Source organism: Dicentrarchus labrax, unplaced genomic scaffold (genome assembly GCF_905237075.1).
Source record: "Dicentrarchus labrax unplaced genomic scaffold, dlabrax2021, whole genome shotgun sequence".
Classification (NCBI taxonomy): domain Eukaryota; kingdom Metazoa; phylum Chordata; class Actinopteri; family Moronidae; genus Dicentrarchus; species Dicentrarchus labrax.
Window position 1 is genome coordinate 18,209,070 of NW_026136703.1, and position 21,760 is coordinate 18,230,829.

The 21,760-nt window shown below is 42.1% G+C and overlaps 3 protein-coding genes across 5 annotated transcripts; 2 read left to right on the forward strand and 1 right to left on the reverse strand.

Annotated features, from left to right (window-relative positions):
* Window positions 1-115: 115 nt before the first annotated feature.
* On the forward strand, window positions 116-6,441 carry LOC127361620 (endophilin-B1-like). Of its 3 annotated transcripts, none has more exons than XM_051396396.1 (10): window positions 120-1,168; window positions 1,399-1,540; window positions 2,606-2,734; window positions 2,828-2,961; window positions 3,064-3,156; window positions 3,267-3,350; window positions 3,454-3,477; window positions 3,763-3,852; window positions 4,171-4,271; window positions 4,532-6,441. In XM_051396396.1, the coding sequence occupies exons 1-10, from the start codon at window positions 1,112-1,114 to the stop codon at window positions 5,175-5,177; spliced, it is 1,500 nt and encodes a 499-aa protein (XP_051252356.1). In that variant the 5' UTR covers window positions 120-1,111; the 3' UTR covers window positions 5,178-6,441. The 3 variants fall into 3 exon arrangements, with proteins under 3 accessions (XP_051252358.1, XP_051252356.1, XP_051252357.1); XM_051396397.1 differs by having other exon boundaries at window positions 121-1,168; window positions 4,535-6,441; XM_051396398.1 differs by lacking the exon at window positions 3,763-3,852 and having other exon boundaries at window positions 116-1,168.
* Window positions 6,442-10,769: 4,328 nt separating this feature from the next.
* Window positions 10,770-13,309, forward strand: LOC127361626 (pentraxin-related protein PTX3-like). The gene is made up of 2 exons (XM_051396406.1): window positions 10,770-11,081; window positions 12,465-13,309. Exons 1-2 carry the CDS (start codon window positions 10,946-10,948, stop codon window positions 13,103-13,105), a joined length of 777 nt encoding a protein of 258 aa, XP_051252366.1. The 5' UTR covers window positions 10,770-10,945; the 3' UTR covers window positions 13,106-13,309.
* Window positions 13,310-15,498: 2,189 nt separating this feature from the next.
* On the reverse strand, window positions 15,499-21,182 carry slc35g2a (solute carrier family 35 member G2a). Its single transcript, XM_051396399.1, has 2 exons — window positions 20,828-21,182; window positions 15,499-17,091 (listed from the first exon to the last, which is right to left on the reverse strand). The coding sequence occupies exon 2, from the start codon at window positions 17,066-17,068 to the stop codon at window positions 15,707-15,709; it is 1,362 nt and encodes a 453-aa protein (XP_051252359.1). The 5' UTR covers window positions 17,069-17,091; window positions 20,828-21,182; the 3' UTR covers window positions 15,499-15,706.
* Between the last annotated feature and the right edge of the window lie 578 nt (window positions 21,183-21,760).

The window sequence follows — 21,760 nt, forward strand, 5'->3', positions numbered from 1 at the left end:
TCAGTGATGTGGAATATCTTTTAGTGAGCAGTCATGAGTTCAGACACTCAGAAGATTTCTGTATTTTTTATTATAACTTTTCTCATTGCTGTCAATGCATGGCTGCTGTTGCAGCTTGCTTTTAAATAGAATGCCTTTAATGTTTTAGATTAAGAGGAGCATTCAAAACCAGTACTGGATACTGGCCCTTTTTTTGAGGATTACAATGAGTGACTTTTGTGTTTTTACATTTTGCAGCATGGCAAGAGTCTTTGCAGGACTGTGCAGGGACTTCTCTGGGAAAACAAGTGGACTGTGCAATGGTTCAACTGCAAAAAACTTATTTTTTGACTAACAAAGGAACTGCAGTCAAATTTTATTAGTTATTAATACAGAAAACTACTGAATGTTGAATGTTTTGCAGCTAATTGTCTCGGTTTTTTTCTGTAAATTCATTGAGTGGCGTAGGCTTGAAGAGATTATGCTTTTATTCTGAAAGTGTCAACCGGAAATCTAGGGCGCTCTTCTATTCCTAACATAAATATATCTTTATTAAGGCTTTCTCTGTGTTTTCACCCAGTAAGAGAGTTAAGTTATCTAACATTAAATCCATACATTCAGCTACCGCTAGTTTGCAGTCTAACGTACTGGTATTTTAAATAACTCAGACGTTAAACGCTGCGGTGATGCTCGCGTTTGAGGCAGCAAATTAAAAAGGAGACAACGGTACATATACATTACACGTCAAACGGCCATTGCGAGCCGACCGACCGTTGGTGTACTAAAAGTCTGCCGTTACCGCCAAACCGAGGCTGTAAAATCAAAAGTAAGCGCAGCCAACTTGTCAGAAGCAGCACATGGCCGTAGGATAAACTGTCAACAGTACGCGCAGGTGCTTCCACTTGCGTCCACCTTTTTTGTGCTCGGCTCGTCGGTGTTAACGGACCGTAATCTGGCTAACGGCGAGAGGTGGTGGTGGTGGTGGTTAACGGTTGAGGCCATGACGAGGTCAACTGACTGTTCCTGTCGGTCACGGGGCTTTTTATAGCTAACGCTCGCGCAGTACCTCCAGGACCGTTGACTTCGTGTTGGACCACCGAGGAGGACAGCGCGCGACCTTGGGGACGTTGCCATGGATTTGACGCGGTTGGCGGTGGATGCTGGGCAGTTCATCAACCGGGCGGTTCAGGTACGAAGACCACCGGGGAATGAGTGCTGTTACCGGGGGGATACCGTTAAAATGAACAGTTTGAACGTTAATGTCACCCTAAATAACGGTGTCATGGAGTCTTTGTCTTACAGCACGTCAATGTCAATAATAAAATGATAAAAATAAAAAGTGCGTAGCAGTTAGGTCAACAAATATCTGTTTAAGTGGTTGTATTGTAGTTTAGTTAAGTGTTATTAATTCTGCTCCAGTACACGGGGGAGAGTCTTGGCCAGGCGGACAAGACAGAGTTGGACCCCGGGCTGGAGGAGCTGCTGGCCCGTGCAGACGCCACTAAGACCTGGACAGAGCAGATAATCTCCCAGACGGAGGTTTTACTGCAGCCCAACCCCGGTATTATTTACTGTTCATTTACTATTGCAGTTGTCTAACTTGTCCTAAAAGTCAAATGTGCCTTCTATGAATTGAATTGAATACTCAAAAGTCCTTCATTTATAAAAGCTTAATGCATACTTTTAGAATTAGTTGATGTCTTAATACTTGTTATACTGTATTGCTGTAGATAAATCAAACTCCATTTTAACTACTTACCGGTCTTATCCATGGAGAGAAATTATCTATATATAGTAAGTAAATAAAGGTGTAGATAATTAACCAGTCAAACATTTTGTCCTAATAAACCAAACCACAGTTGTAGCCATGCTCTATCACCAACAAGTGGGCACTATCCATTATGGTCTACATAAAACCACTGATTGATGACTATGAATCTTTAGCTCTGGGACCCAGTATATTTGCCCTCTTACAATAAATGCATCTCCTGTGTGCTCTTCTCTTTGCTTTGACTGTAATGGGTCTGTTCAAATGAATAGGGATGGTCATTCTTTTGAATCCAATTACCTCTGCTAATGGAATTATGAGTGGATGTGGTCTGTAATCTATCAAATAAGGAAACCATTCAGCCGCCAGATATAATAATCTTGTACGTTTATTCATCGAGGATCTCTTTGCAGATCATTTCTTGTTTATCGACTGAGGGGCTTTTAGTCTCTGAAGAATATTTTTTGGTTACCTTAGGTATACCTCATGGGTTTATAGCGAGGACCAGCAGTTTGCAAGTAGCTGCCTGCTGTTTAGTTTCATATTGTTTTATAAAATGTCAGTGTTTTTCCTAGTAGAATATCCTATTAAATATATGCAGGAGGTTAAGTACCCTGTTTATTTGCATGTTAATGGCATGCTTTGACCATTAAATGTTCTTTTAACATACAGTATCCTGACACCCATTCATGTTTTGTGAGATTTGTTTGTGTGCTCAGGTCAGATATTAAGAAGTTATTTGTAGTAGCCCAATGCCATCTACTGAACGAATATATAATATCAAAATAAATACTCAGTGGCTTTTTAGAAAAGATAACCTTTGAACCTGAACTGAGCTCTCTGATCTCCGATGAACAGGAGCGCGGTTAGAGGACCGGTTGTACGAGCATCTGGAATGGAGCGCCCCACCTCGGCCTCGTGCACACGAGGTACTGGGAGACCAAATGATCCAGGCTGGGCTGGAGATGGGGTCCAACACACCCTATGGTGAGCATACAGTAATGTGGATAATGTCGTTCTGAACAATATGGCTTACGTTACAGCAGTAGTAGAGAAAAAACAACTGTGTTTTGTGTTAAGGAATGGCATTGGTCAGGTGTGGAGAGGTTCAGAAGCAGCTTGGCGAGGCAGAGAAGAAGTTTGTCCAAAGCGCTAACATCCACTTTCTCACCCCTCTGAGGAGTTTCACTGAGGGGGAATACAGAGCCATACAGGTAATACACACATAAACACATACACCCACCAATCATAATCACCAATTATTATTATTATTATTATTATTATTATTTTTAAAATGTGTGTTTGTTTGTTCGAAGGATGAGCGCAGGATGTTGGTGAATAAGCGTCTGGACTTGGACATAGCTAATACCAGAGTGAGGAAAGCCCACGAGGCTGACCGAGAGGCCAGAGTGAGTATAGAAACTTTGCCCTTGCCATACTATCATATACATATCAGTTTTCTTCAGTATATTCATCATAACTGGATCAATCCCATGCTTTTCTCCTGTCTGTCTGTCAGAACCTGAATGCAAACCCGTGGGATGACGACTACATGTCTCATGTCTCCTACATGTTCAGCTTCCTCCGTGTTAAATGGCTAAAGGTCAGTGACACTAAAGAGGCACGAACGTCAAAGGCACATATAAACTTGCTGTTTGGTTATTGAGTAAGTCATTTGTCCTCTTCTGTCTCTCTCGTCCAATCAGATGTGGGCTCAGGAAATCGCTCAAGTGAGTTCATGTTTATCTTTGCATGCACACTGGCTTCTGCTGTAATAGAGGCAGACTATGTTAACATTGCAATTATAGAATTGTATAGAATTCATTATGGTCCTGTCACAGTAATAGTTTTCTTTCTGTTGATCAGTTTAGACTTAAGCCCTTCAGGGATTTGGTTTTTGCTAATGGGAAATTTTCAGCAAAAAAAGCTGGACATAATTAGAAAGATTATTTTTTGTGTGTGTGTGTGTGTGTGTGTGTGTGTGTGTGTGTGTGTGTGTGTGTGTGTGTGTGTAGGCAGAGATGGAGCTTAGGATCTGTCAGAGTCTGTTCGATCGGCAGTCAGAAATTACAAGACGGGTTGCGGAAGGAATCAGCAACACTCATGTATGTACACACACACATAGAAAGATAGAAAATAAGATGTTATATCTCTCAAGCTTGGTAAGCGTCATCATTATATGGCATAGGTTTTTTTTATTGCAACAATTATAACATTAACTGTATAAAAATAAAAAACAGATAAATTATTTACTTTAGTTTGTCATTCAAATCTTCTCAAATAGAGAGGATCCAATCTGTAAAAAAGACATTTTATCAATAAAGAATTTGTTTTTATTTTATGCTCCATGTAATGTAATGCAAAGTCCTTTATATTGTTCCATCTGTCTTATGTGTCTTTTGATGTTTTTGTTTTTTTTCCAGACAAACCACATGCGGAGCCTGACTGACTTTGTGGAGGCTCAGGCGTGTTACTTCGACCAGTGCAACCAACATGCTCAGGAGTTTCAGAAACAGCTAGCCAGGTCTGTATTTCTGGTTTACAACCTAAAAACAGTGTCTTTATAGAACTAAAATAAGGTATGGAAGTCCCTTATTGCTTCCTTATGCTATTAGGAATTTAATGTTTGAAGACTTAGTTTGTTTTATCTGAATTCAAATTAATCTTTACCACAAAGAGATATTTGTAGGAGCCAGGACATCTGGTCTCACAAAGAACACAAGACTATTGAGAATAATCTTTAAAGCAAATTAATTTGGTTGGTTATGATTTTGTTTCTTCCAGCAGCATTCCAGCTGTCCTCTGCTCCAATAACTGGCAGTCGGCAATTAGTAATGCAGGTAAACAGCCATCAACAAGCAACCATGTAGCCAATGAGCCTGTCGAGCCCAATCAAGTCATTCCAATCCCAGTAGTCGTCCACCAACTTCCAGAATTCGACCAGGACTCATGGACCGTAAATCCACCGCACCCAACCGAAAGAACAACAAAAGATTCCTCTGTAACCACACAGCCACCTGATCAGACAAATAACAACAATAACAACAATACCTTCTTTACTGAAGGCCAGGCAAGCAGCTATTATTCGGCAGCCAATCGAGCATTTGATGATGTCCGAACATCGAATTCAGATGGTCACCCAATGGCTCCGATCACAGCACTCAGCAGAACATCTGACGGAGCAACAGCTGCAATAACCAATGGTGCAGGTAGTCTGACAACAATAACAACAACCGCTTCCCCACCTTCTGAACTCAGTGGAACATCAAACGAGTCTCACACAGAAGATGCAGTAGCTACTGAGACCTCAACAACAAACGGCGTGGCCGCTGATCCCCAAACAGCCCATAAATCCGCAAGTGAGCTGGCCACCATTAATGGAGAAGATGTCCAGGAGTCTTCGACTGACAGTCAGTCTGTGGTTCAGTAGAGACTAATGTCTGGCAGGCGATTTGAAACCAGGCCAAAGACATATTAGCTGGGATTGGAGCTTCAGCTGATTTAGACCAGTGATAAATGTAGATCCGAAAATATATACACAGACACACAATCATTATAATATGGTACAGTAAAAGTTAATTAATCCCATAGGGAAGATAATGTGAAGTGCTTATTTTTCTAAATGCGACATAGTGCCACAGTAATTTTAGCCTTTAGCCATGTTCATATATTATTCACGTTGTATGAAGATGATGACTGTTGAGTATCTGTCCCTTGTTGTGGCAATGGATGTAATGGATGTCTACCCTGTAATATTTGCTAGCCTCTGGCTGGGAGGCGACGCCTGACTTGACATTTTAATATTTGCAGTGTGCGATTGTGACAAGTTGTTTTCAGTCTGTGAAACTAAATCTTTATTTTTACATTTAGCGAAATGAAAGAACTAACGAAGCTTTGTGCCAAGTGTATGTGTATCTGTGTTGGTGTGAAAACATCAGCTCATGTGTGAGTGTCTCTGTGTGTTTGTTGTGTTTATGAATGTCAGTGACCCATGTGCACTCATGTGTGTTTACAGTTTCCCCAAACCTGACACCTTCAAAGAGAGGTGTTTGTGTGTGTGTGTGTGTGTGTGTGTGTGTGTATATATGTATGTGTGTCTCAGCCACCTCTCGACTTGTGTTTCTACAAGTTGAGGTCATTTTCCATATAAAACATGTCACTTATATGTGCGTTGGGTAGTCCAGCGAGGTGACAAAACACCAAGCTGAACAGGACCTTTATGCTGTGGTATAAAATATGTTTCCTCATACATACTCTGGGTGTTTCCCCCTTTACACGCAGTCAAATCACATATTCACTTTTACCCTTTTACCCCCTTAAAGCCCCCCCTAGGTGAAATGGGCAGTTTCCATTTCCAGATGTTGTTAATTTTCTTCATGAGGGCTGCCCTGCTCTACTGTGGTGTGGGTCCACTCTGGGGACCCTGGATGGAAACACACATATTAATGTAGCACTGGCCTTACTGATGTAATCACCCACCAGCTCTAAGCTCTGCGCTTTTCTCCCAATATGTAGGGATGTGTGTATGTATGGATAGCTGTAATATCCACAAGTCTAGTTGCTGCCAGTTTTAAACTGCGCGTAAATGCAGTAATAATTCAGTCACATATTGTACATTGAGCTGATGTCAGTGCGAGGTTGGACTTTTGCCTTGATTCATGTGAAAATGTGGAAATAAATGTTGCAAACAGTGATGTCATGTCAGTCCATACCAAGTGTGGATTCTGTCTTTGTTCTTGTTTCTATTATTTCCTCAATCAGATCTGCTGCTGGCCATTTGCTAGTGTATTTTCTCATGTACCAGCAAAACCTCCCACCTAGATTTACACACACACACACACACACACACAACCATTTCCAAGTTGAGGTCTTGATCAGGCTTCCCAAGCCAAGTATAGTATTATTTAAAACCATCCTGACACACTGTGAAGCTTGCAGTTAACCTTGGCTTGCTACACTTATTGCATTATTATTATATTAGCAGGATAATGAGGTCTGCTGGTGTATGACATTTACCACAACCCCAACACATGCGGGCATGTTAAAATACTACTCCAAAAACACTGACAAAAGTATGTGTGTATGTGTTTCTCTATTTCCTATCTGAATCTGCAAACAGATTAGATTGATTTAAGCGCAGGTTATGTGCTATTGATCTGAGTACAGTCAGGAGGACCGTGGTTCAATAACATCATAAAGATTTATATCACACCACTATATCAGCTCTGCATTTTGGAGGGGCCACACAGGAGGCACAGCCAGTGCTTAGAGACAGATTAAATACTGTTTCGTTCCTGTTCTTTCCTGTGATTCAGCAAAACAAGAATAGAGTTCTCCTCAGTCTGTCCATGGCTGCTTTCTTTTCCTCCACACTGATACACCAAGTCCTTTTTTTTTTTAATTTCCAGTATGCACCAGAGAGACCGTTCTCTCTGGTCTTCAGCTCATGTGATGCAGGAAGGAAGCGGATGCTGTAATGATGTTTTGCAGGTCTGGCTGACATGAGTGAGTTATGAAAGCAGATAAAGGGAATTGGGATGTTTCTAATTATATTTGGCTGGGTCCTCTCCTCTACCTGAGAGGTACAGACAGATAATACATGTATGGACAGGTACAGTATATTATTTTATTATATTTACCCAAGTAAACCTCACTCATGCTGGAAACCTATTTTGGAAGGGAGACTTGGCCGAGATGGCAGCATAAAACAATTTAGACAAAACAATACAAAATCAGATAACCGGTAAAACAATATTATTATGTTAGGCTAAAGTATGAGGACAGACAGATAATGGAGTCATTAACCATAGAGTTTGCACAACACTGGCCTTAAATTCTTCTGAAAATATCAAATTAATACATTTGAATTCCTTTTGCAGACTATTTTTAGTGGCTGGAGCCTTATTAAAAAACATGAAGGCTTTGATATGCGAACGGTTTTGATTTGGTTACAGATCTCAATGCACTGCAATGTCCAGAGTTCAACACGTGGAGACATTGTGCTAATGCATTCATAAACAACAAATAACCATAACTACGAATCAGTAAAAAGGTAGTGGCAATCTGCTTCCTCCTAGCTTCAAAAGAGAAACAGGATTTGTGTCTGTGCAAATCAGATATATTAATCAAGCCAAATACTAGTTTCAGCAAAATATTAGAGGTGGACTGTAGTAGTGCATCTGGGCAAAAAGATCCACAGATATACAAACCTGCATCATCTGCACAATAATATTAGTTCCATGTGCATTAACACCTAAATTATTTATGAAAAGAGAATATGAAAGTGGGCCAAGCACAGATTCTTGAGGTACTCCATTTAGTACCAGTTTGAACTGTGCCCATTTACTTTGATGCTTTGAGTCCAACTTGAAAGATAATTTCTAAACCGCCTCACTGCCACCTCGGCTTCAGCAGGACAACTTCCATAGTATTAAAGACTTTTCTATTATTTTGAATCCTAACTGGCTCTCACTTTTCTTTTTTAGAAAAGCATTAACCAATAACATAATCATCGCCTAAAACACCCCTTTTAACATCCATATACATGATTATAAGTCTAATATATTCTTACAACGGCTCTATTGTTTTACAGCATACTGTATTTCAATTATATCCCCATGGCTTCCACCCCTTCCTACATATTGGGGATAAAAAAGGATACACCCAGTTCCCATAAAACTGGCCTGTGTTGCCTGACTTTGCCGTGTTAGTGTTAGTGTTAGTATGTGGTTTGTTCATCAGTAAAGTCCTGTTGCTGTTTTAAACCATCTGTTTTTAGCCAAGTTCTGCTGACAACACCCACTGTCCCATTTTCCCTTGAGTCTCTGGTTTCGTCAGGACAAGCCAAACGACAGGATTTGTTTTTCTTCTAATTCTCTCTGAATAAAACTAGTGCTAATACATGAGGAAATTCTCTCCTTAGATCCATCTTTCATCATCTACCCCTCTGTCTTTTCCCTTTCCATCTTCCTCTCTCTGTTATGTTCTCGTCAATCCTTCATCTCTCATCACTCCTCCTCCCCCTCACTGCCAGCTGGGAGTGTTTTGTGTGACAGCTAATTGTAGGTGTGGTGTGCAGGTGGGGGTGATAAACAGCGTCTGGTGGCTGCTGATAAATGTAGCTCTTTTATGGTGTCATATGATGACCTAAATAGACCGATGACCTATAGAGTAAAAGGTGGAAATGACTCAGATGGGCACCAGCGAGGACAAGATGACAACACCAACCTGCATACACAATGAATTTTATATCACATCTGCAAGTTCTAACATATTGCTTTCCTACTTATTATTTATTATTACATTTTATGAAACTGGGCCAAGAATAGGCACACACTCATGCACAGTGAGGTATTTTTGCCGCAATGAGGAAAGGAAAAAAATATAAGCTCTTCCTCTGTCCCTCTGTACCTTTCCTCACCAATTATCCACATCTCCCCTATTTCTCTCTCACTCACTTTCTGTCCATCACTTCCTCTGCAGGTTCCCTCTTTTCCTGAGATAAACCTGCCTGCTCCCATCACAGTTAGTCCCTCTGCTACAATTATAGCCTGCCAGACAGAAAATCATACATAGTTACTGGCAGACATGCTGACATGCAGGGGGGAGCTCGATCGGGAGGTCTACAGAGAGTAAAAAGGTCAAGGCTTTTCCTTTGACCTTGACACGTGCTACTTCTGCTGCTTAACCCCCAACACCTGTTGACCAGAGCTCTCTGTACGAATAAGGTCATCTGTCCTTGCTAAGAGTCCAATAGCTTCTTATTTTTCCTCGTGGAATGTATAATCAACAAGGTAACCAGGCAACAAAATGCAATCATGGCCAGAAGGCACATTTCAGCGTTGCTAGGCAACAAAATTTGATTTCAAGTGGTTAAAAACCAACCAATTAAAAGCTTAAAATACATCCCCAACTCTTCAATGTTGCAACTTTTTTTTTTGTTTAAGGGATTTGGTGTTGATGTACAGAGCAGGGAGTGAGTCTGACTCATCAGTAAAAAGGTTAAGAGTGTGTGGATTGAAATGTCCTGTGGAAACAATGTATGGTTGTAGAGGATTTAAGAATGAAGCACAACAATAGCTTCTTGTAGTGACAAAAAAATTACATATTTTAGATTTTAGTCATGTTTTGCAAATTTTAAAGAAGAGAAAATAAATTAATTTTACAATTTAGGTATATACAGTACCTAACTGTGTGTAAATGCTTCAGTGTTTTTGTGTTATTTATGCAATTTCTGTTTGTGAAGCATGTAAGAGGCTACCACTGTATTTCATTGTACAATGCTCTATTATATAATAACAATGAAGCTGAACCTTGACTGGTTCTAAATCTCAAATATTTAATTATGCAGATAAATATTTAAATGAAGACTGAATATTTCTTTCATTTGTATAGAAAGGAATTTTATGAGGTGTAATTTTGACAGCATGGCTATCTTACAGGTAGAAGAAAAATCTCCAGAAAGACTGTAAATACACAGTGTGCAAATATTTGTGACAGTGTGTGACTAGGGGGCGTTTTGGTATACAAATATCTATCTCTAGCTGTTTTTTGTATCTTTAAAATAAAGTAAGGAAGCATTTATTTTTAACTGAGACTGGCTGAACAGCAGACACAAGTGACATTTCTTAAACCCACTGTAAGTGCAGCGACCAAGTCATAGTTCACTACCTTTAACTAACATTAGAACTGACCAAATAAGGCTGTACAGTAGCAAGAGATGATTGTTACATATTCTTTTTGCTGATTAAGTTCTCTCAAGCAAATTAAACATGTTTAAACTGTTTGTTGTTCTGCCTGGTGGTCCTCCATTCTCCCTGTTTCATTTTTCTGTCTCTCTTCTTCCCCTCCATCCCTTTCTTTCCCCCCCAGCTTTCCCTATACTCCTGTAACTCTCCCTGTCTTTCCCCATAATGCCCCTATTTCCCACTTAGTTTGACTTTTGACATATTACCTCCACTGAAGCATTACTCACACAACCTCCACAGCACCCCATCTGTCCCACCCTCTTTAACTTCCCTCCTTTTCCCCTCGTTATAAACTCAGCACCCACAACAGTTGACTCAGTGTGAAGAGCTTTACATATAGTGAAGGGGGCGAGGAAAAGAGGAGAGCTGAGAAAACTGGGTGACAAACGCACCCGATGTTACCAAGCTACTTTTGTTATATTTTTAAAAGCAACACATTCAGTGCTTCATCATGTCTGCGTTCAGGATCTGGCGCGTTCTTTGTGTGCTTGGCTTTGTGGGTGCATCCTTGTGTGTGAATGAGGTTGAGTATGAAGGAAATTACGCAGACAACTATGACAACGAGATCTCTCAGGATCAGCAGGGGGGTGAGTTTTGTTTATTTATCCTTTTTGTGTCTTTTGTTCTCTGCTTGTTTGAACAGATGCCTCATTGTGGAGTATTTGTCCTCAGCTGCCATCTCTAATTTCATTGAGCCAATAAAATTATTCTCATGTGTTTTGATTGAAAATGTATCAAAACACATTGATTTATTTGTTTTAGAAGTTAAGTAACGGTGTTCTGCAAGGGTCTTTTCTTGGTCCACTTCTATTCATATATACCTATATAACACCTCTGCCGGCAAACATTGTGATGTTCATTTTCTTTGCAGATGATACCATGTTCAGCCATCGTAGAGAGGAATTGCATTTTACATGACTATCTCTGCTGTCTGATCATATTAAAATAAAGTAATTATGTCAGATCATAGGTCATTTTAACTTTAGTTGTAATGCATTTTCAAATGGAGCTGGGGGAAATTGGCTTTAAATATTAAGCTTTGAAATCCCTCATTTCAAGATTGACAATTAAAACAAAAAAAATCATCAATCCTTGTATGCTGAAATGTACTCGTTAATGTTTTGCTTTAGATGTAACCACTGTATTGTTTATGTAAATTATAGGTTGTTGTGTGAATTTTTGTGTGTTTGTCTATTTTTATACTGTACGTTTTATTTGTAGCACTTAATAATACATCTTGGACTTACAGTGTAACTTGGATCAGGTACCAATAAAATAGCCTGTACCGGGGAAGAAATCAAGACAATGGGGAGTAACAACTGGGCATTTTAGAGTTGTTACTCTACAAATTGTATGTTGTATGCTTTAGTGTGAATAGGACATTAAAAAAAAGATCTGTTGTTGAAACCTTACCTAATCAGTATGAGTACTTCATCTTTAAGGAACAACGCCTACCTGTACTCAATCCAAAAAACATTAGCTGGAAGGTTAAATCTCCCATGCACTGGACTAACAGTCCACTATAAGCAAGTTGCTGCATTACATAAATTAACAACCCTCATTATTCCAAGATTTGAATCCCTTTTTTTAGATATTCCTACCCAAAAATTACTATGCTGTATTTATCCCAGCATTGCAATATATTTTTCATGTTCTTCCGAATTTTGAGAGATTTTCCCAAAGCCCTCTTTATGACCTCATTGTATCCCTACAGTTTTAGTTGCATATTATTTATCAGTGTTGTGTTAGCATTTTCCCAAAGCTTTACTTTTGTTTCCTGTAAAAACTGGCAAGTATTTTATTAATACCTGTTTTGCACAATGAAGTTACACTGTATTAAAAAGTGTTACCAACTTAAATAAATGCAACAAATATTAATATTTTGGTTATGTTTGGTTTATGTTAATGTTAACTTTTCAGTTGACAGTGGGACTGTATAATTGATGCATCCCTGTGGTTGTTGTTTGCAGGGGAAACTCCAACCACACCATGTCAGGCTGCAGATTTCTCCCGCTGGGACAAGCTTTTCATCGCACTAGAAGACTCCCATATGAGACAGAACATGCTGCTGGATTCTCTGGAACAATGCTGTGGAGGAATGGTCCCTCTCAGGACCCAGGTGGACAGGCTGGCTAAGGGAACATGCCAGCACTGTCTACCCAGCCTGGAGTCAGCATGCAAGGCGCAAGCGGAGCAGATGAGAGTCAGGCTACAACAAGGCTTGGTGAAGCTCCAGAAGGAGGAAGCCGAGAGGGAGAGGAGCTTAAACGCTACCTTGCAGCAAGTCCTGCACAGTAGCCTTGAGGCTAATGCCCGTCTGAAGCGGCTGGAGGAAGGTAGAGGCCATAGAGTGGTGCCATCGGGAGCAGCAGACAACAGGACGGGACACCAACCAACACAGATACCTGGAAGTTTAGGGGCAGCATTTGGCTTGGGGATGAAGCCACTCCCATCTGTCCTGAAGGAGCAGGAAGTGACTTCACCGCTGGACTTGGCCACAATGGAAAAGGCCCTTGTTGCCATAGCGACGGAGCTGCAGAAGGTTCACCTGCAGCTGAGCAGAGTAATAGAGCAGGCAGGTACACTGAGGAAGGACAGAGGAGACACATGAATTTCCTAGAGGAAAAAAATGATAAAAGATTGACTAGGAACACTCCAGTAATGATGATTTTGCACATACTCGTTTTTTTAATGTTACTTTTAAAGCGCCTTTCTTAGATACATGAGCTTGTTTATGTCTGGTGACAATGAATTTAGATGTACAATAAATGTTGTGGGTCTACTATAATAAATAAAAACGTATTAAACAACCTAATCAGTCTCATGGAAAGGTTTCCTCCCTCCTCCCACACAGTAATCGTAACTCATTTTCAGAGCTGCATACTTCATGTGTTCATGCACATGCCTATACTTACTTTTGTCTGAGTCAGTTCATGAGCTTGATCCTTCCCTGCACGTGCCAGAGTTTACCCCACTACCTCAATGTTTGTGTAGTTGTGGTGATGTCTGCAAATACCGACAACCGCAAGAAGTGTGTGAGGTTTTGGATTGGGTTTAATTCTGGGCAGACCTCACCCTCTCATTAGCTGCTTTAAGAGTCTGTATCCTAAGAGGCCGCGGCTTTACGGTGCTCCAAGTGTTTATGATTTATGAAACCCTGCCAGAGCTATTGCGCTGCCGCCCATCCCTCCTGTCGCCACACACACGTTCATTGTTGTAAACCACACAGGGCTTGGGGTTTGCCTAGAGGTACTTTCCATGTATACTACAATTCTCGTATGATGCTCTTTGGACACTCCCAGATCACCTCTCATTCATTTTTGGTAGTATTTATGCTTTAGTTTTGTGAAGTTCTATTAGTGGGGAAATGAAAAAAACAGAAACAGGGAGAAAAAGAGAAAAATGAAGACTGGTAAAGAGAAAGAGAAAAAAAGTAGGAGGACGACAGGGCAGAATCAGGGACAGAAGAGGTGCTCAGATCCTTAACTTAAGTAGCAAATTAAGTATTATCAGCAAAGTTTACTTAAGGTATCAAAGGCTAATTATATGCCATGTATTACGCCAGAAAGACCCTAGTCAGTGATTATTATATTATTTCCGAGTTCTTGTTGATGTATTAACTTGTAGGCCGCATTTTAATGTTGTAGCTGGTAAAGAGCTAATTTGAAATAATTTATGTATCTATAACAAAGCATCATACTTAATAAAATGGTCAAAACTAGTAACTAGTAACTATAGTACAATATTTTCCTCTAAAATAAAGTAGCAGAGAAGTAGGGTTGCATACATGTATATAAAAAAGTATTATGTTAAATACAAGTACCTTTTTACTTTGTACTTGACTGAAAGTAGGCTCATAGTCACATCTTACTGCTGGGCAAAATATAGCAACAAAGAATATTTGAACCGTATGTGAGTTTAATTATGCCAGCCCACTGACATCACATGAGCATATTCACTAATGAAAGGCTTACAACCATGACATGAATGCATACTTTTGCCCATGCTTGTGTATGTGTGTGTGTGTGTGTGTGTGTGTGTGTGTGTGTGTGTGTGTGTGTGTGTGTGTGTGTGTGTGTGTGTGTGTGTGTGTGTATGTGTGTAGATTTCCTTATAAATTTGCAGCTGGGTGAAGAATTACAAAACAAACAAGATCAGATTTTTTTTTTTTTTTTACTGGCCTATTTTTTAAATGTCACAACTAACGACACACAGAGGAGCATTGAGACGGAGTAACAAGGATAGCAGCTATATCTTCCTATTACACCCGTTTCACCATGGTATCCAGCATGGTACGCATCACGCGCACACATACACACACTGGTCTGTTAAATGCGGGGGCACTTGTTTTCATTAAAAGTCTCCATCTGTGTGGTGTGTATGGGGACTTTAGTGAATGGAAGATTTGTGAAATCATCTAATTTTAGTGATTCATTCATTTTTAAAACAGAGAGAGAAAGAGGAAAAAGGGAATACAGGAGGCTAATGATGAGGAAAATAGAGGAGGATATACCCAAAAACAAAGAGTGACAGTGCTTATGTGTCTGACAGGTAGTTATTAGACATAATGACTGTTCCCTGTCAGTGTTTTTATCAGCCAGCTGGCCAGACACAGCACAATACCCAGCCGCCATCAGCCTTGCTTTCTGCTCTGGCTTCCTTCTCTTTCATCTCTGTTTCGTCATCTGCCATCACTCTCCTTTCTCGCCTGCTTCTTATCTGTATGCCAATCCCATCATCTTCTCTCTCTCCATCCCCATTTATCTTACTCTGATTGTGTGTCTCGCTCCTCTCTCTTGCTTCCCGTCTCCTGCTTTTTTCTCTCTCTCTCTCTCGCCAGCAGCCAGCAGCTAAATAGATGGCATCAATCCTTGGCTAACCCTCAGCTGGCTGGTAAAAGTGACTGACATTACACTCTTGTGAAATGTAGCCAATATACGCACACACACACGCAAACACTCTTAAGGAGGCGAGATACTGATTACAAGTGGCTTCAGGAATGTGTTGTGTTTAGAGAGATTTTAATATCACATCACATAGTCACTATAACAGACAACACAATATTGGCACTTTCCCAAAAGCAAAGAAGACAATACAAAATAGATAAAGCTCCAATAAACATTTAGCAGTCTCTTATTTACACTGGAACCAATCTCATGTAGGAGGGACTAAGGGGAAGAGACAGGAGTTGTGAAGAGGAGAGGAGATATGTCTATTTAATGGGCGAGTCCAGAATCTCCTCATACTCCTCCCTCTGGCGGCGCCCTCCCCCGCGAGAGGGTAGCAGCTTCATTGCCACAAGCCAACCGACGCTCAGTATGACCATCACGTTCCCAACAACCTCTGCCGCAGTGGGAGCCAATGGCAGCACGGCCAGATGCAGCAGCATGGCAACGGGTACCTCCAGGCTCTGAGAGGCGGAGACCAGAGCCGGGTGGAGTCGGGTGAGGGCGTGCGTCATCCCCAGAAAGGCTGCAACCGAGCAGGCGACCAGGCCCAGGACCAGGCCCCAAGCTGGAGCACTCATAGGCCAGGACCAGCCCTCCTGGAGCAGAGCCAAGGAGGCCGGGGTGAGCAGGCAGCCCGTCCAGCTTACTGTGAACAAAGCTGTGCCCACTCCCACCCTCTCCTTCAGGGAACGATACCCAACCAGCGCCAGAGCCATCCACAGCCCAGCAAGAGCTGAAAGAGACCAGCCAAACGCACCCCTCCAGAACACAACCGGGTCAGTTGGTGAATCTATATTGCTCTCGTCTGCTGCGGGAAGCAACACGAGCCCCAAACCACACAGTCCTGCAGCTATGGTGATCCCATCAGCCAATCCTAGCCTCTCCTCCAGGAGCAGGAAGGCCAGCGTCGCTGACAGCGCCGTGGTTGCCAGGCGCCAGGTCGTCGTGCCGTTACCAGGAGAGACGAAGGTTAAGGAAGAGTAGGCGCAGCAGAGCGAGAGGGAGTAGGCGATGCCGTAACAGAGCAGACGTAGACGATAACCCTCTGGTCCAAAAGGGTTCTCCCCCCTGTGCAGTGGTACAGCCACAGAGAGCAGCTGGACAATGGACCTAACCAAGAGCAGAAACAGGGGGCCCAGGCTGAAGCGTTCAGAGGCCAGGCAGGTCAGAACGATCAAACAGCCGTGAGCCAGCGCCGCGCCAACCAGCCCCACCCAGGTGAGCCGAGACGCAGACACAGAAGCCTCCCCGAAACTGGCCAGCTGTTCCCCTACCCCCCTCCCAGATCCCTTCGCTGCTCTGGCTCCCCCCTCGCCCCCATCTCCTCCCCCAGCAGCCTGAGGTTTGTTGGTCGTGTCCTTGTCCTTGTCTTTGGAGCCAAACAGAGTCAAAGGCCACCTCTTGCTCTCCGTCAGCTGTTTCTTGTCTGACGTCTCCTCCAAGAAGGAGCCAAAGTCCTCAAAAGATGGAGCGTCATCATAGCCTTCGTCCCCGGGCTGGGGGAAGTGTGTGTGTACTCCAGGTTGAGGGGAGTAGGGTGTGTGCGTGGCGTATTTGGCTGTGACAGTGTGAGGGTGGATCTTTACTCTCTTCTTAGAGCTGCTCAGGAGGTGCGTGGATTCCATTTTGAAACTTCAAAGACAAACACCTGCGAGGGAAGAGAAAAAAGACACTTGTAGAGTCACGTGCAAAATATATTTTACACACACAAGCTCCTGCAAATCCTCTCTCTCTCTTCTGGCTCCCTCACACTGCCTCTCTCTGCGTAACTCTTGATATCTCATATATCTTTAATATCCCAGATAATAATAGCAGTGACTCACACCTTCCCATGTGCCCTGCGTGTTCGGCAGGGAATGTACGTAAGCTCTTCCCGTCTGAGCAATCCACCACACACGCCACATTAGTTGTTTTTTTCTGTGTGATTAGAGCTCACATTAAGTTCATATTAGCAGAAACTTACAGAACCATAATGGCAGATTAGCATCCCTGTTATCACTGGTTTTAGTCTTCGTGGACAACATGGCCTTCATGGGGGGTTAGAGATTGTTGGCAGTTATGTAAGCAAGTGCTTACTGCCTCATTTGTCTTTTCTCTCTCTCTCTCTCTCTCTCTCTCTCTCTCTCTCTCTCTCTCTCTCTCTCTCTCTCTCTCTCTCTCCCTCTTTCCCTTCAGCTCCATCACTCTATATATCCAGGCAGGGAAAATGAACAACAACAGTTCTGATATTTCTCAGTCTGTCAAAATATGTCAGCTTTTACAGAAATAACAGGTATATGAATACAGGATCCCATGTCTCATCTAATCTCCGTAACATCCTTCTCAACCATATACCGCCCCTCCGTCTTTCTTTACTCCATCACTTTAACTTTTCCCTTCAAGGTCCTGCTCCACGGATGACTAACTTAGATCTGATGTAGTAATAGCTTTTTGCAGCGAACAGTATGGTCATGCAGGTGCTATACGGCACATACCCACTGCAGGTTGTAAAATCCTCAGCAGTCCACTGGTTTCTTTGGGACTGGGGAATACTTTCCCTCAGCATATATTGCATGTTTATTCATGCAAAGGCACATGGAGCAGAGTGCTCAGTTATTTCCCTGGAGTTGGAAAGGATTACTCAACCATAATTTGGCATGCAAGTGGTCAAGCATTACACTATGTACTGGCAGTACTTGCACTTTGTGGAACTGCATTTAGAAAAACTATTACAATATTTAGATTGAAAGCACAATTATAAAAAGATGCTTTATACTTGCAGTGTTTCTTCTTATGAATGAAGAGTTTGCAAGGTGTTAGGCAGAGGTTCACACGCTCAATCTAAGTGTCAGTTGACTGTTTATTCACAAAATGTGTAATTTAGTAACAACAATCTACAGCCAAGCTAGCAACTCTGTGAAGATTTGAGGTGAATGATAATGTCATCATGCTAACTTGCTGATGTTTAACAGGTGTAATGTTTATCATGTTCACGATCATGTCAAATGCAGGCATTTGGTTATAGACCAATGTATTGGAACAAGACGAAATTTGGAACTGATGATGGCGCTAGATGAATTTAAGGGATCGCCACGCAATTCATCCCGAGGGGGACATAAACGTGTAAACCAAAAGTCATAGCAATCCATCCAATAGCTGTTGCGACATTTCACTCAAAACATCAAATGTCAACCTCATGGTGGCGCAAGAGGAAAATGTCAGGGGATCATCAAAGTCATGAGGATACATCGTTAGGCAAATATATATGTCTGCAACAAAATTTGTGCTAATCCATCCATCTAATAGTTGTAGAGTTTTTTATACTAGACCGCAGTGACATCCTGGATCACACTATAAGAAATGTAATATGTGACATCGATATATAGCATGACAGAGTACATTTTCTGGAAAATCAACCCAGAAACAGTATGAAACTAACCCAACAACAAGGTCTGTTTGAGGCTAATCTAGCAAATTAACACCTGACAAACCAACGTACTAAAGAACAAAAAAAAAAATATGTTTTGCCTACCCTGGTGTAACGTGTACGACAAAACCTCAGACAGAGATGTATGTCATCTCTTTATATCACCCAACCCTAACAATTGCCATTAATGCATAACAAAGGAGCATAAAAAAAAACTTTTTTTCAGTTTCATTATATTTTATCAGTTTAAAGGTCTGGATGAATGATCTGACTGCAGCAGGCAGAGCAACAGCCAGCCCTTTTGGCAGCTCGCTGCTATATCTCACTCCCTTGGTGGTGCAGACCTTTTATTTGGTAGGAGCAGGGGGAACCAGTGAATTTGTAACTGGCTACGAGGCCTTTACTCTTCCAGGAAATGTAGAGTATTTCCACGAATCAGCCTGAATTGCCCTGTGACAAATTACAACAGCTAGAAGGGTCACAGTGTGAGTGCTGTTTTTAGCTGTGTGCCTCTCTCTGGTTAATGGCAAAGATTTGCTCTGAAAATATGGGATTTGAGGAAATTGCACCTGATTTATTGATTGAAAATGAATTATTCTTCTAACTGTTCAGCCTCAATGAATCCCTTCTCCAATCAGAGCAACTGGAAGAATACGCCCTGCACTGAAATGATACAAGACATGAATCTGGATGAAACTGCGGTTTAACTTCACAACTTCACAGCCCCCTGAATGAAGTAAAAAAATAATAACCACAGGCATGAGTTTGCACTTATGACATTTGATAAGATCTAGTCATTTACTCTCACCAAACGGTAGATGAAACCCGATCTGCTGCTCTCTGCGAAACCACAAAGAGCAGAAAGAGATCAGGATGTTCCTGTCTGACTCTTCTCTTCTCACTGATATTTACTGTTCGAGATGATGCAGCCAACCCCTGCAATGCTGCTGCTGCTGCTGCTGCTCCCGAAAGCTTGTTTCACACCTTACACAACCCTAAAGTGAGCCGCTACGAGCGAAAAAACACCAAAGCTGCACAATGCGAGACCGGCACTAAAGAAAGCTTGGATTGCCAGAGAATGCTCTTCTGGTGAACTCTGGTAGACTGTGCTCCGGGTGTATTTATAAACATCTTCTACTTTATAGTTATCCTCTAAAGAAAAGGTTAATATGCTTTTAAAAGCAATCATACCTTTTATATGGACTATTAGTAGGCCAGTCACTCTATGAGTCCTATACAGTTAATAATTGAACAGTCTGAAAGCATTCTGCAGCTGTCATTCAAAGTAAGACATATTAGACCTAATATTGCATAATAGCCTATATTGGGAAGTAAACATATGTGTGTGTGTGTGTGTGTGTGTGTGTGTGTGTATTTAAGTGAGAGTGTGTGTCTCTGTACGTGAAGGGAGGTGTTATTCTCAAGGTTATCTAAGTTCCTCGGTGATGCGCCCCTGTGACGCCAGAGGGTTGACACACACACACACACACACACGCACACACACGCACACACACGAAGGGAGACAGAAAGGGGTTGTGTTGTCGCATTCAGATCCAATTAAATAGTCGTTACATTATAAAATACCATTGTGCCGACACACCCGTGCGCCCGTACTTCCAAAGGATGACGGTTCGACCCCCCGCCCTTGGACACCAATAGGGTTGCGCCCCCCCCCCAACACATCATGTGTATGAGTGTTATGTTGTATCTTACAATGACAGCCCGACCCGTGACCCATGACGAATTCTTGAATGGAGAGAAGCGCGCGCTCGCTCACGCTCAGATTGGCGCACGGCAGCTCGATCAATGAACCCCGGCTGAGTCCTCACACGGTTCCCTAATTAGACCCGCGTCCTGCCTGTAATTTCGTGTTGGACTATTGCATAACGAGGTCCAGATCAATAAACCAGCAGGTGGGTTACTTATAGAATACACCTATTGTTTTAAAAGAAAATGCCCCCCATGCGCTTTAACGCACCTGCTTTCCCGCAAAACCAGCGGATCCCGCGGGGTTGAACTTCACTTTCGGTCGGCTTCAGTCATTTAGCGAGCCCCTCCAACGCTCCACTCCATCACCTCTTCTTGGCCATTTGTTCTTCTTCTTCTTTTACCACTACCCTTCTCCTCCTCTCTGTCCTGCGGCAGTCCAGAATCTCCTCAAGGGCACCGCGGCGCGCCTCAGCCCGGCCAGACCACGACACCTGCGGTCACCTCACTTCGCTCTGCGGGAGGAAGATGTGTGTTTTATGGCGACCTGCTGCCCGTCCATCTCTCTGAGCACTGATACAGATGCTCCTCCTCAGCTCGGCCAATAAAGGGCGAGAGAGAGAGGGAAGGGGGGGACTAATCATAACGTCTGAGCATGCGTGACATCCACTGAACACCAGCACAATATAGCCCCTAATCATTGTATGTTATCTGTCACCCCCAATGTGTGTGTGTGTGTGTGTGTGTGTGTGTGTCTCAGACTGAGACAGAGACAGACAGAGAGAGAGAGAGAGAGAGACAGAGAGAGAGACTATCTTAATGTCGTTTTGCATGTGTTGCAGCTGGTAGGGGCCACAGACTATACAAGGACAAATACATAACACTACCACCACCACATGAATGTTCCTAATTTGTAACCTGTGTGTGTTTATGAGTGCATTTGTCTTCCCCATTGTCTCTGTTGTAAGAAGAGAAATATTGTTTCCTCTCTCTCATATTCAAATTCAAATGAGACTTTTGGCATCATGCCCCAGTACTCTTAGACCCTCAGGGTGCCCAGAAGTCTCAGTTTGTGGTAATTTGATTTATTGCAAATTAGTTTGGGAATATGGATCAAATTAGAATCATTTACACCAGGTCCGGATATGTAGGAGGGCCCATGCCAAACACTATTTTTTAATACCTTCATTATTTAAGATTGCAC

Coding starts and splice junctions, on each gene's coding strand:
- LOC127361626 (XM_051396406.1), top strand. CDS start 10,946: ATGTCTGCGTTCAGGATCTGGCGCGTTCTTTGTGTGCTTGGCTTTGTG. Junction 11,082..12,464: donor CTCTCAGGATCAGCAGGGGG/GTGAGTTTTGTT, acceptor TGTTGTTTGCAG/GGGAAACTCCAACCACACCA.
- slc35g2a (XM_051396399.1), bottom strand. CDS start 17,068: ATGGAATCCACGCACCTCCTGAGCAGCTCTAAGAAGAGAGTAAAGATC.
- LOC127361620 (XM_051396396.1), top strand. CDS start 1,112: ATGGATTTGACGCGGTTGGCGGTGGATGCTGGGCAGTTCATCAACCGG. Junction 3,351..3,453: donor TCCGTGTTAAATGGCTAAAG/GTCAGTGACACT, acceptor TCGTCCAATCAG/ATGTGGGCTCAGGAAATCGC. Junction 3,853..4,170: donor AAGGAATCAGCAACACTCAT/GTATGTACACAC, acceptor TTTTTTTTCCAG/ACAAACCACATGCGGAGCCT.